Raw genomic sequence first — 14,893 nt, 5'->3', positions numbered from 1 at the left:
TCATTTTGTAATGATTGTATGTGTATGAATAAGCCCCTTTATCATCATTAAAAACCACTTGAGGTATTATTTTTGTTATTGTTTATAATTATGTGTAATTTTTGTTCCTACATCAAAGTGTCATAGTAATGCGTGTGGCGGTAAATAAAAAAGAAATAATTATATATTTATGTGTTGATAATAATGACATTATGATAGAATTGTGTTTCTACAGACATTAATGTTACATATTTCAACAATTTACATTTACATGTTTCTTTACAATTCATGGCACTCATCAGAAATCAATGGAAGAGGAAAAGAAGGAACATTTTGAGAAAGCTGGGGATTTACTGAAATGGGTGTCAAACCTCAGCAAGACACTCAGCAAAGAAGAAGGAGAAAAGGCTGAAAAGACAGATTTACCTAAGCAGCAGGTACACAGATGTCTTTTAATAAAGCATCATCTCCTCTTTCTAGTTTTTTTTTTTTTTTTTTTTTTTTTTCCCTAGGCATGGATAAAAATGCCCAAATAATCCACAAATACCTTTTTTTCCCCCCTACAAATCACCATCCACATTTTCCGCAGAATATAATTTCACTTTTGGTTATGAGTAGAGAGTTGGGCAAATAAACATCAATGTTTAGGGACACAAGCGCGTAACTCAAGAAGAAGCTCTCCCTGCTTTTTCACAGACCTAGCGTGTGCTGTATTCTGACACTGCATAATGTCAGTTTAGAGAAACTGGACCCTGCACACCATATCCCAGCCTTTGCAGAGAGACAATGCATCCTGTCAGGACAGTGTTTTGGGCACCAGGAAGGAGAAAGTTGGTAGGAGGGGCCTGAGGGCCAAGTTTCTATTTATTTTCTTTTGAAAAGTTAATCTGAGAGGTCCTCTTAAGGGATAGTCAAAACCGCTGTCCTAGGAAATGCAGCAGATGTTGACTGATGTTAACTCTTTGTTATCGCACTAGTCCACAGGCTGTTGGAGTGGCCCATCTTGATGCCTTTGTATTTAACAGGACATTGTCACTGTGTACAATTGTAACTCTGACCATAAATGTCCATCTGTGAAGTGTCCTGTTATTTCTAGGACCTCCTCTGCTGGGCTTGCCCCACAAAGTAGTTTAGTTACACTTAAAAAGCTTTCAGTAGGTAAAGCCTTCCCAGCACACTGAGCAGCAGAGGGTCAGAGCAGTGTCTTGTCCTCATCCCTCAGTACAGCACTGGATGTGTCATCATGCAAACATGATTTTGGCTCTCTTGGCATCCTGTTCCTATGTTTTTATTTTGGTGATGATTTCTGGTACCAGAACCACTGGACCAGTATGTGGATAAATCCAGCTTGCTGTTGGGAAGGTTGGTTGTCCTGATAACCACTTTTCTGGCATATAGCTTGTTCAGAGAGGACTAGGGCTAGCTCTGAGTTTGTCCTTATATCTACAGGAGGAAGGAAGCTTGTACTGATTTGAACATATTGATTGGTAAATTGCTAATAGTTAAAATCAGGATTTGCAAAGGCATTCAATACTGGTTCTCTTCTGCCCTTGTTAATGACCACACAGCAAAACTTTATCAGTGCTGGGCCAGCACTCAGCTCCTTAGGACATCTCAGCTTACCACAGCAACTGTGGGGGTCATCACCTCTGTCCAGCCTGATCCTCCAGTGAGTAACCTGTGAGTTGGCTGTCTTGGTTTCCTGTGGGCCTTTGCTCCCCTTGTGAAATGGCCTGCCAAGGTAGCTGCATCTTTGAGAGGTGCCTGGGTTTGTGTCTCCACTGATTAGCAATGATGCCTTGACAAGTTGTGTAGGAACATGTAGAACCTTGTGATTTCATAGCTAATGTCAGCTGAAATACATTTCACACAGAGGACTGGGGTTGCTGTGGCGTGTAGCCAGGTACTGGGAAGAGAAGCTGATGCCAGTAGTGACAGGTGCACACAGCACCCACAGCGACACTGGTTCCCTGAGTAAAGTGAATCTTGTGACCCCTTCTGCTGCTTCAGCCTCCTCACCTCATCTTCCTGCACAGTGCATCCTTTCCTGTGCAAGCAGTACTAGTGATGAGATTGTTGCTTGCTGGTGGTGATTGCAAAGGGAAACTTTTTGAGCCCTTTGCGATGATGCATACAAGGACAGATTGGTTGTGTCCAGACCCAGGTGAATGAAGGGCCCAAGCACCTTATTTGAGACCCAGCACCTATGTTGAAATTATCTCCAGCTTCCAGAACTCCCTTTTGATAATTTGCCTTTGTTTATCCAAGATGAGTGCTTTTCTTTGAAGAGACTGCAGGGAGTTTCTCAGAAAAGTTACAAGATGAAATTCCCACGAGTTCCTCTACCAGAACAAGTCCTTTAGTGAGGATGACACAGAACTGATAGTGTGGAGAATATAAATTAATAATTCATTTTCTGGGTGTCTTATATTGCATTTGTCTCTGTTATTGAATTTCGTGAAGGCTTGTGGTGTTCTGATATGTTTTTTCAAAACTTTGTTACCTCTCATTTTGGTGAGCAACTTCCTAAACATGGCTATTGTACACAACCTTTATAAAGCTGCTATAAACTTACCAACTATAATAAGTGATTTTAAATGGTTGGTTAATTTCCCATCAAATTACATTTTTGAATATTCTCTTTGTTTTGCCCATAGGTATCTATAAACAACTTGCTTAATCAAAGACATATCACAATTACTTTACTCATATGTAGATGATAGAATTCTGATAAATAAAAAAATCAAGCTATTATGTTATTGAGATTAGCCAATAAACAGCTACAAATTAGGTTTTCTTTGTTTGTTTATTTATGTACATTATTAAGTCTTGAACACAGGTTATTTATTTTTCAGATTTCCCTTCATGAAATGTCAACCAAGAAAGAACAAATAGCTGAAGCTCTGCAGACTACTCAATCATTTTTAGCTAAGCACAGTGACAAGTATGCCATTTTTTATTTTTAATGTAAATTATATTTTTATTTATAATATACATTAATTGAATCAATACATACTGTTTGCTAAAAAAGAAATCATATCCTTGTAGTTCTAATTGCATTTCAGGTGCAATTTGGGAGTTTTTTGTCTTTCCATTTGGTGAAGCTTGACGCAATTTTGTTCATTTCAAGAATTTGACTTGGTTTGTATACCTCTGGTCATCTAAAAATATTGGATATTTAAATTTTCACTTGAAATCAAAATAGTTAACAAATTTGTAGTAAATCAGTATTGAGCTACCTATCACAAGATTGTTTCATGTGTGTCTGAAAACAATCTAAGTTACTAAATAGCTATCTCATGACTCCTTGCTAGTTATGTTACCTGTTCTGACTGGGAATCAGTAGGCAAAGGTCCATGCAAAGGTTAAATGCTTCTTTTCCTGAATATCTGCAATCAGAATGTAGCTTTCTTGTACGTCTTTGTGATTAGGCTCTATTTTTTTCCAGACTACTTGTACGATATTTCGCTCCCCATTTTTAAGTAAAGGTAGGCAGATCACTCCCAAGAAGTTGCAAATTACCCAGAGATCTCCTTCTTCCATTTTTTTCTTTCATAATAGAATGACAGATGAAGAGAGACATGAAATGGAAAAGCAGGTTAGATCCCTCCAGGAAAGCTACAGCTTGTTATCCAATGAAGCTTTGAAACAGCTGCAGGAAGCACATCTGGGAGATGAAAAAAATGGAAGGAAAGGTAACAAGAGTCAAACTTACATTTCAGTTTCTCTTGAAATATACTGCATGGTTTTCAAACCACACATGATCAGCAAAAGAAGAAGCTGCAATTAACAGTGTGTGGAAGGAATCTGATATTTAATTGACTGAAGGTGGTGTGTATTTGCTATGAAATACTGTATGTGTCCTTACCTGTGCACATGAGCATTCTATTCATCAGACTTCTTTTGTGAAAAGTCCTTATAATGTGTGCCTTGCATGAAGAAAGATAAGCAAATCATTTCATCCCTTAACTCTTCTCTTAAAAGCCATTCTTTGACTGCTAGATAAGTCTGTGTTTCTGCTGCAAAAATGACACCATAACATAACATGTTAATCTCTCCCATATATCACTCAGAAATGTCCTAGAAATTATCTACTTTCAGTTTTTCTCAAAATTTTTCTGGGTATGAAAATGGGAGGACATAACACAATTAGCTCTTAGACACTGTGACTATATTTGTTAATGGACATTAGTCTTAAATATGGAGCAAGTATTCTCATACGCATATAGAGGCAGAGTCTGTAATGAGTTCAAATAATGTTGCCAAACTGATTTCATACTTTCCATGCAAACTAGATGCAATATTTGGTGCCAGAGTATCTGATTCCATATTGTTGAGTGTATATACAGAAATGCCGTATGCTGTAAACATGAATAGCATGGTTGTGTTGAATCACATACTGTTTCCAAATATTCTAACCTTTCACAGACATTTACAGCATGAAAATGTGCCTTTCAGGTATATGTTCTATTGCCCTTTCTGCAATCATTTCTTCTATTGTCTTTCACTAACCCTATTTATGTGTGCAAAGCATAGGTTTTCAATTCACAGATGGCATGTTGGTTTAAAATCTTTAATCACATCGTGTGCTGTGAATGACTGACATAGATCACTTGCGCCATTTGAGCTGCTAACATTCACAACATTCCTCCAGGCCCGGGTAAGTACGTGTTTTTATTGCTTTTCATGCATTCAAAAATCAAAAGAAAATTTAGGCATACAGTCCAAAAAATGATAATAGCTTTCTTTTATATTCCCTTTTAGGTGAAGAAAGTCATTGCTGGTGTTATTGACCAAGCAACTGGAGAAGGTCGCTTTCAGTCTTTCAGTCTAATGTTAAGAGGTTTTCTTGACTATGACACTGAATTAGTTGCTTGAGAATCAGCTAATTCTTTCTGGCAATAATTTCTCCAGAATTAGAGTGTGTTATGATTTGGAAGAAGCTAAAGCCCATGCTTAATTGATGACCAGATTCTGTTGCAGCTGCAAGAATTAAGTAATGCAAAGAAGCTATGTCAGAATCATCATTAGCAAAATATCCCAGTTGTTTCAGCTTTAGAGCGAGGGTCTGATTTCAGAATCTCTGGCTGTAAAATTCTTGATAATCAGCTTTCAAGCGGGTATTTGATTTTGCCATCTACTGGAGAAAAAGCTGTCTTTGCAGAATGCTTTCCAGAGAAATCTCATTTCTCCAACATATATTCAACATCCTGGAAAGACAAGATACGTGTAAAGATCTCAGAGACCCCAACTGTGGCTGAGCAAAATTTCCCTTGAACAGATGATTCATAGAACCATAATACATGAAGCAACAGGGTTAAGACTCTACCTGTGAAACCACAAGAGAAAGGGAGAAGTGGTGTTCAAATGTGGAAGGAAGGTGACTATTTTGAGGGCAGCCCATGAAGGGCTCATTGACAAGGAGACAATGTTTAGGCTACTGGGTGCTCAGTTAATGTCTGGAGGTATCATTGACCCTGACTCAGGGAAACGAATGACTGTGGAAGAGGCCATGAGACAAGGGATGATAGATCAGGACACTGCTTGTGGGATCCTCACACATCAGGTTCAGACTGGTGGGATCCTTTGTCAAAATTCAGGACAACGCTTGACTGTTGATGAAGCTGTGCAATGCAACTTGATATCATCTACCAGTGCTCTGTTGGTATTAGAAGCACAAAGAGGTTTTTGTGGGACTATTTGGCCTCACGACTGGTGAAATATTCCCAGTATCAACCTCTTTGCACCAAGATATGATTACAAATGACTGGCATTCAAAATACTGAATGATAGAAAGAAAATAGCTGCACTTTACATTCCAGAAACTTGTGAAATAATCAGTCTTGACAAGGCTGCAGAATCAGGGATAATAGACAGTAATACTGTATCTGTTTTGACCAATGTGACTTTACCTGATAAAATGCCCAATGTAGAAGAATTCAAGTCCTCTTGTAAAAATGCTGCAAAATGGTTATCAACTTATGAATTTCTGCCATCTGTATTTCATGACTGTGAGGGGGAACATGAAGATTCTGGCCAACAGAAGACCCTGTATGTCATAATGTAGATCAAGCTAAGAAACTATTCACATCTTACCTGATGGTAAATAGTTATATGGATGCAAACACTGGACAGAGACTTTTGTTATATGATGGACAAACTGCAGTAAGTCATCAGTATGTTTCTGAAGGTGTTCATGCTGGCTACAATGCTGGTATGTCAGAATTGAGTATAGTAACAAATATGTAAGCTCAAAAAGGAATTCACCTGAAGTCAGCAGACAGTGTTCAGGTTGATCTTTCAGGTGTGGAGAATTCTTGTGATAACAGGAAGTGTATCAATTGGATGATTTTGGGAATTATGTATCTTCACAAAATCTCCATGTGTGCAGGCCAGATGTTTGCAGTGCTCTTGGTACTGAGCAATCAGAATATACACAGGAGATGCTGTTAACTATCCCTGCAGAACTCAGAATGTAGAAGCAGCACTCAAAATCCCATGAAGAGAAATGAACTCAGAGGTTTTTTGAGGTTCTGAGTGGACAGAACTCTGTAAGCATAACAGTCAGCAGACAAAGTCAGGAAACATTGAAGGATATCTTCCAAATGACTCCAAATACAAGATTTTAGCACAAACAACAAAGAAGAGATTTATGTGGGAGACCATCTGGATATGAAAACATGAAATGATATAAACATTACAGAATTCTGCGAGCATGAATGATTTGTCAGATAACAAAACATGGAGGGAGCTGGAAAGGTGCATGGAATATGAGCCTCACATATTTCAAGCTGAAGGTAGCAGAATGGTTATGGATAACAGCAAGAAAGATAATTTTCAGAGAAGTCTTGGTTCATCCATCAGTGCAGACACTGAATATAGACTTCCAGAAGAATTGGTTAGTCAGTGTGGTGTCACATTGAAGTTTGAAGACAATAGATACGGTGCGCAATGTGTACAGGAATGTGCAGGTCCATCCCTAGAGGACTGTCTTTGTATCCATAGAAGGCCATTCCTGGAAGATTGTACTGATTTTCAGAATAAACTGTGTCTAGAAGACAGCACAGACATGCACTATAGGCTTTCATTGGGTGGTGATACTGTCATACATGATGGACCCCCTCTGGGGACAGTAACAGCGTCGCACAAAGTCTGGCAGTAGAAGAAGGGGATCTTATTATTCCACAGGTTAGTGCCATGTGACAGCAGTTCTGACTCATCAGTAGAGGGGGATGATGGCATCCCACAGCTTGAGAGTAACTGCTTGCAGCAGGAATGTGATGAGGTAGCCTCTGAAGAGGACAGCTCTCAGTTGGGATGATGGTGATGATGATGCCCTATGAAACACCGCAGGGAGATGATGATGACAGCGATGCCTATGATACTCCACAATGAGGATGGATGATGATGATTCATCTGACACTTCTCAAGGTGATGAGGGTTTGGTACCTTGCAGCTGGGGATGTATGATTCACCAGAGCCGAAACTGGCTGGAAGATCAGTTCCATTAGGTTTTCTGGAGGAGAGAGGTGGTCGAATAACTGTAAGAGAAGAGATCAGCTCTTTTCAAGAACTTGCAGCTAAGTTTGGAGAGATGTTCATGTAAGTGGTGAAGGGCAACCTGAGAGCATAACTACAGCTTCTGCAAATGTCAAAACTATGGAAAAAATCCCTGAGGAAAGGGAAAGAACAGGGGTTTTGGACAGAAGGAGCAAGAGTTACCAGTTACTGGTGAGAGTGAAGGAAGAGAGGAAGGAGACATGAGCGATTTAAGGAAAACGTATGAAATAGATGTACAAGACAGGAATGAGGAAGTTGAAATGAAAGAAGAAGGTGACCTGTGTGAGGAGGAATCTGAAGGTACACAGGAGGGGGAAGATTATGAGGAGGACAATAGTTATGATGACTCTGACACTGATTCTGACAGTGAAGATGAAATGGATAATTTTTATTCACATTGTCAATGTATAAGTAAAGGTGATCAGCTGTTAATTTCTGTAGAAGATGTAGAAAGGAGCAATGAAAACAATCAGACTATTGATGACTGCTGCTATTCTTTAGGCCACAAGACAGCATATACTTTGCAATTCCAGTCTAACCATGAAAATGGAAAACTGTCTTCAGTAACATGTGAATCAATGTCAAATATTTCTGAAGAAAGATGTGTTGGTCTTTCTTGTACCAGTGAAAGAGACAGGCAGCAGGAAACAGAAGATGAATATGGGATTTGTGTCAAAAGTGAACACATGCCACAAGGTACTATGGAGCCTAGTCAGTCTGAAAATACCTTTGACAATAAAAGGATGTCCACTAAGAGTGAAGAGAATAATGAAACACAGTTTAGGGTTCCAGGTTCTGAGCTTCTTGATGGTGCTGTGAAATCTGACATCAGTGTGACAGCTTGCCTACAGCAAGCTACTGATGATGACCAAAATACCGGGACAAATTTGCTTCTCTCAGAATGCTTTACTGATAGTGTCAATAAAGACAACAGTACTATGCAAATGTTAGATTCAAATAATGGACAAAGACACAGAGAGGCACTACTTGCAGAGGAAAAAGCATTAAATTATATGGAACAACTAGAGGAAAGTTCATCCCAATTGGACAATGAATTCCTTAATTCCCCTTATGTGAGTGATAATAGTTCACTTAGGGACCCAATACATCCAGTCACCAGTTGGAAGCATGGTCACATAGAAAGAGGTTTTGAAATTCTTACAGAAAATAAAAACAGAGTAAATATTATGAAGGAATGTGATGTCATGGGGCTAAGTAATAGTCCCATTCAGATGGAAAATCTTGGGGAAATATTTGATGCAACAGTAATTAAAGCTCCTAGAGAAACTCCTGTTGCAACTAAAGAAAATGTAAATGTTGATCAAGCTTTTCTTGACATTCAAGGTGCAAGATCAGGTGAATTTAAGAGAGATGTTAACATTTCTGCTTCTTTAAAACAACATACAACATGCATAAAAGAAGATGGTCATTCACAACTCAACAAAACTGAATTCTGTTTTGAGGACATGGAAAGAGAGGAAATGAGTATAGGGAATGAAAAAGATTTTCTGCTAAATACGGAAGAAATTAATTCAAGTGAATTTAACGCTTACTCTTTTCCCCCACCTGATACAGTGAAACCAAAAGAGATTAGCATAACTAAAGAAACAGGGAGACTTAACTGTCAAAATACTGACAATGTTCTTAAAGACATTCCAGAAAACAAAAGCAGCAATGACAGTGAAATTTCTCCCGCAAAACCCGATGCTTTAGGAAGTATTGAGGATGCCCAGGAATTAGGGGATGGAAGTGAAGTGCTACCTACTGGGAGACATACTCGTACCACTGATGTTTCTTCTGCAATTCTGAGTAGCATAGGGACTAAGTTGAATTATGGTGACCAGAACGAACATGAGATGCTGAAAAACACAAAGGGAGAAAATGTCATGGTCAGTGAGACTTATTCCCTTGGAAATGGTTTCAAAAAACAAATGTCCATGGAGTCATTGCAAAAAGAAATGGGACCCTGCAAAGATTTTCAAGTGAAAGAAGGTGTTTCACAATCAGCAGATGTATCTGACTCACTAATGGAGGACTTACAGAATTTATTTCAAAGGAAATTGAAAATGGGACAGGTTTACTGCAGGCAGGAAGATGAACCCCTAAGTTACTCTGATACCAGAACTTTAATGCAAAATTTGCTTAAAATGGTTAGAAGCACCCAGCTTGTGAGTGAAATGTCTAGTGGGTCAAATCTGAAGGACATCAGCAATGCTGTTAGAACTGCATTAATGGTCACCACTCTGTGTCCAGAGCCCAGGGACAGTGACCCTCCTTCACTGCTTTGGCCTGATTGCAGAAGTCCTGATCTTCTTCATGATATCCTGAAGCAGGAATCCTCCAAGCAAAAGACAGCTGATCCAGATGAAAGAAAGAGTGAAACAGACATGAAAGCTCCTGTTCCCAAGCTTACCAGCACTGAACTTCTGGAAATTTTGCAAATCTCACTTGGAGATGAAAGTACAAGCAAGTTAGAAGAGCTGATAAATGGTTTGCTTATGAGCTCACAGGTTGCTGGTATCACCACAGAACCTGAGGGTAAAGGCAAAGGAGATGGGCTTTATTCTCTTTCCTCAACAGAACAATCAGAGCTTGGATCAGAAATCGATCAAGAGAAAACATTGGCTGATAACACAACTACTACTTGGAAAAGTGATCAGGAGCTTGGGAAGAGAGAAAGCCTGTCCAAAGGCTTGACTGAGCCTGTTATGAAAGCAAAAGAAGCAGTCGTGGGAGACACCTCCACTAGCATGGTAAGTAACAAGAATATGTGCTGAGTAGCCTGTCTTAATGGAATTGTATGGATCTTTCCAAATGCTGGAGAGAAAAATTGAACTGGAAAAATGGTTGAAAAATTAGATTATAAATTAAAAATAAGTAATAATAAACCTAAGGACTTTTATTACTTATTTTCAAGTCAGTTTGGAGAATATTTTCTTATTTTTAAAACTCATTTTCAGTTTGATGGCGTACAGCAATGTTTAAAGTTAACAGAGAAAATGCAAGAACATTTGGCAGTGCTTCAAGATATGAAAAACCACCTAGATAAACAGCAGCCCATTAGTAACAGCCTGGAAATACTAAAAGCTGAACTGGAACAGCTAGAGGTAAGTGAAGTGTTCTTTATGCTTGTATTTCAGTGATGGGTGCTAGAAATAGCCCCTTGATTTAAAAAGAGATTTAAAATGTAATTAAAGCAATTCAGATTTAAACATTTTTCCTCTTAACAATGCATTTTTTAATGTACTCTCTTTGTAGACATTTGAATCAGGACTGGCTACCTTTGCAATTATCCTAAAAAAGGACATGAAGTTGGCAGAAGAATTCTTACAGACTTGTAACAGGCATATTCCAGAAGAGAAACTTAAAGAGCTAAAGATAAGCTATGACTTTTTGCAGGAAGCATTTTTGGTGGTCTGTGAAAGATCTTCAAAAAGAGCAAAGCAAATAGTCTGCGCTGTTGACTTGGAAACGGTATGTTTTTACCTTGATTTTCTTCAAGGTAACTGGGCTAAAATAAAGGAATTTGGCTTTTCTTTATTTTATCTTAGTATGAAGATACGTGCATGATTCAATTTAATATGGTAGAAAATGTGACTAGACTCCAGGAGCATAAATAAATATACAACTTCCCTTTCTAGTCTAAGCTTGCAGGATTACACCAGCAACTTTTAAACCAACTGCAGAGATTTTCAGACTGGATCACAGAGAACAATAAAATCATTAACGACTTCACTATGAATACTAATGATATAAAAGAGATGAAGAAGAGTTTGCAGCTATTTAAAGTAAGTGCTCTTTATGGCAGATGTTGATGCTTCTGGCAAAAGTTGCTCCTTATTATTAATTATTAGCTATTCTTTTATTCTTTCTCAACAACCTCTATTGCCTAAAGAGATGGCTAGAAGTAATTACGTAAGAAGACTAGTAATAAGATCTCCTTGATTTGCTTTTTCACATGCAAAAGAAGTTTCCTAGAGTTAGGATTATGGAGAAAGCTACTGGTTCTACTTAAAACTATTGCAATAAATATGACCCTTTTAGAATTCTAATTTATAATACAGATATTTCAGTGATTAAAATTGGATTTTTATGCATTGGGTTCAGAATCTTTACTGAAGTTTAATTGTTTTCCAAATCACTTATAAGTGAGAACACAAGATGGGAAAAGATAAAAAGGTTGCATTACACACTCTGTAAAATGAGTAATGGGAAACAAATTTTTAGTAAAGTTCATATACTTCTATATATATGAATAGTAAAAATTTTAGTTGTTTTAATCTGCTTAAATAGAGTTCCAGAGAATTGGTATGGTCATAGGGGGCTCCATAGTATGTAGCTGTTGGCAGAATTTCCTATATTGCTAGAAATGGTGACATTGTTGCTGTGGAGTTAAGAATAGAAATAATTTCAAGTATATATTTTTAAATTTCTGTATCTTCAGATCTGGAACCTAGAAATGTTACATCTAACCTGCCAGAAATCTTTTAGAGTTGAAGGTCAGTCAGTTTTCAAACATCCGTGAGAGAGCAAAGAAATAGAGATGTACAAAATCACATTTTTTATTACTTGGACAGAAGCTGTCCTGAGGCAAACCATGCCCAAGTTGTAATGTCATACCTGAATGTGTCAGTATGTTTCTGAGTTTTGATTTTCCATGGCTAAATAGTCTACCAAAAGCATTTTGGAATAGGGGTTAAGAAGAGATGGTAGGGATACTTGTGGCTTATTTGTACTCAATTTTTTCTTTGTTGCTAGTAATTCCCTTCACTTTATTTGCAGAACAATGCTGCAGAGTTCAGCTGTAAAAAAATGCAACTGGAGTCCACTGCGTTTGATGTTCAGTTCTTCATTTCTGAACATGCTGAAGATCTTTCCCCTAATCAGAGCAAACAGCTGCTGAGGCTCTTAAACAGCACCCAGAAATCTTTTCAGGAAGCACAGGAGGCAATAACTTCTCAAGTGGAAAGTTTAGAGACTCAGTTACAGGCAGTGCGAGAGCTGGGTGATCAGAAGGTTTGCCTTTCTGTAAATGTGTGCTGAATGTTTCTGTCTATGGATGAGGAATTTTAATACCAGCATGCAATATTGAGTGTATTTCTATCTTTTCCCTTTTTACTACAGATATATTTGTAGTTCTACAAAGATGATATTCATGAAATTAGGTGAATTATCATTTTTGTTTTGGTATACTCACAGAAACAGCCTATTAAGTTAAGAACTGACACCAGTCTGCTCTTTCTAGCAATGAGAGAAATTTACTTGAAGTTTCTTGAAAGTGTTATTTCTTCAGCAGCTATATCAGCAATTGATCTGAGCTATATTGATAATTGAATTTGCTATTGCACCATTGCACAACACTTTGGTCTTGCTGAAGATTTTCTTTCCCTTTAATTTGCCAGGTCATCTGCTTATGTGATTTTTTCTTGAGATCTTCATAGTCCAAGAGCCAGATTTGTTAAAATCCGTTTACCATGAATTGTTTTGACTGAGATGGGTTAGAGGGACAAACATATGACTACATCAGCTAAGATACTTTCAGTTCTAGGAGTGGACACTGGGAAAACTGTGAGTCAAGTTAGGCCAGTTCAGCTGGCATGGCTGCAGCTGGCAAGTGTAAGCAGCCTTGGTAGAGGCAAAAGAGGCTGATAAGATGCTGCAGCTTAACAGCACCTTCTCTCCTCTCACAGCAGCACTGTTAGGACTCAGAATCACCCCCTCAGCCCCTGGTTTATGTGTAATTAAAAGTGCTTTAGTATTCTGAAGACTTTGTTATATTTTGCCATTCCAAGAACATTTCTTTCTATTATATTTTGTGAAAGAAGCATAAAATTGAGTATAGGAAAGGCATGGAGAAGTTTTCTAGGACTTTGTCACAGTAATGAGCCTGCATGTTTTGTTCTTCTCTACTGCTTAAAAAGTCCACAGTTTCTATTCAGGTAACATGTTATGCTTACCAAAAAGAGCTAACTCACTTTCACAACTAACCTCTGTTTTGATGTCCTTTTTTTCAGAATTAATAGTGTTTATCACAGGTTTCAAGTTGTTAAGAGACTGGATTTTCACTCCTGTTGTTTGGAGATTTCATCCTTCACATATGTGCATGGCCAGACTTCTATTGGGCAATTCCATCAAACATGGTCTCTTTTACTTACAACATATTTGAGGTTTATCCATAACTTCTGTATGTTCATCCTGCTCTTTGTACCACTGCTATCATGTTTACAGCATACTTTTAAAGTTATTGCTTTGCAATATTGGTGTTCAAAGATTTCTAATATCTGTGAGAATGTTGATTCCTGAAGTGAGGATTTTTTGTCTTATTGTTCAATTGCACTTGGCTTTAATATAGGATGTGGCTGAGCGGCAGCAGGAATGCAAAGAGAAACTGCAGGAAATCTGTGATTTGCTTACACAGACTGAAAATCGACTCATTGGGCAGCGGCAGTCTCTTGTTATTGGAGACAGCAAGGCTGAGCTGGAACAATACCAGACCAAACAGGAGGTATGCACAATTCCAGGCAGAGCAGTTAAAGAAGGCTGAGTGCAGAGGAAAGTGACTTGACTCTTTTGTTGGGTAACAAGGCTTGTCATGTGAGAGGAGAATAAAATAGATTTGTTTGACCTACCAAAAGCAAAGGCTTAATGGCATGTATTTAAACTGCTGCCTGTGAATAGACTCCAGTACCTGTCGCTGGGAGAAGAGAAACTTTCAAATGAGGAGACACTAGAATAGGGAGTATATGCTACACACTTCAAGAAGCACTCTTGAAGCAGGCATGAATTTTGTTAATATATTAGCTTAAGTTTGTTCCTGTTGAATGTGATAAAATCACATGTTTATTATCCTAAAACAATTTAGCCGGCTTTTTAACTGGTATGAGGAAATGTTTATTCCTGTTCAGAGTACTTTGAAAAATTTTGCTGCAACATTTTTTCTTGCCTGAGGCTTTAAATTGCTTCACTCTTGTTTTGTTTTGAATTCTGGTTCTTATTAGTGTTTCATGCATTCTTTGGTGTCCTCACGTAGCAAACCCCTTTCAATTGGTTTGCTTTCCTTGCTATTCAGCTGTATCCAGACATCTGTAAGCTTTTACTCTGTCCTGATAAATTTTGAGTTCACGATAGTTAAAGAACTGAAGGATTTGGTACTCTTCTTCTTCCTCCTCCTAGTACTAGTTTACTGTATCATAGAGCTCCAACTCTCTGTAAAAGGAGAAATTTCCTTATTCATCTTGCTTTGCTTTACTTATCCTTAAAGTAGAACATCTAATTTGTCAAAGTTGTTCATATAGTCAGTCAGTCATACAGACATTCCTGAAGGAGCTTTTATTGTCTCTCATCTGTCTTAAAG

General features: G+C 38.0%; 1 protein-coding gene across 1 annotated transcript in view; it reads left to right on the top strand.

The window, feature by feature from the left end:
* Positions 1–14,893, top strand: part of LOC136358337 (dystonin-like) — a 290,571-nt gene that overhangs the window by 173,751 nt on the left and 101,927 nt on the right. The window contains 19 exon segments of the mRNA XM_066314265.1: positions 282–416; positions 2,835–2,923; positions 3,541–3,683; positions 4,754–4,847; positions 4,849–4,931; positions 4,934–5,127; positions 5,129–5,181; positions 5,183–5,232; positions 5,235–5,689; positions 5,691–5,742; positions 5,745–6,007; positions 6,010–6,193; positions 6,711–6,877; positions 7,662–10,292; positions 10,500–10,646; positions 10,798–11,013; positions 11,181–11,327; positions 12,322–12,555; positions 13,892–14,044. Coding sequence (XP_066170362.1) covers positions 282–416; positions 2,835–2,923; positions 3,541–3,683; positions 4,754–4,847; positions 4,849–4,931; positions 4,934–5,127; positions 5,129–5,181; positions 5,183–5,232; positions 5,235–5,689; positions 5,691–5,742; positions 5,745–6,007; positions 6,010–6,193; positions 6,711–6,877; positions 7,662–10,292; positions 10,500–10,646; positions 10,798–11,013; positions 11,181–11,327; positions 12,322–12,555; positions 13,892–14,044 — 5,490 coding nt within the window.

Source organism: Sylvia atricapilla, chromosome 3 (assembly GCF_009819655.1).
Source record: "Sylvia atricapilla isolate bSylAtr1 chromosome 3, bSylAtr1.pri, whole genome shotgun sequence".
In the NCBI taxonomy this organism is placed as follows: domain Eukaryota; kingdom Metazoa; phylum Chordata; class Aves; order Passeriformes; family Sylviidae; genus Sylvia; species Sylvia atricapilla.
The sequence above is the reverse complement of the archived record's forward strand: the minus strand, read 5'-3'. Positions and strand labels throughout refer to the sequence as shown.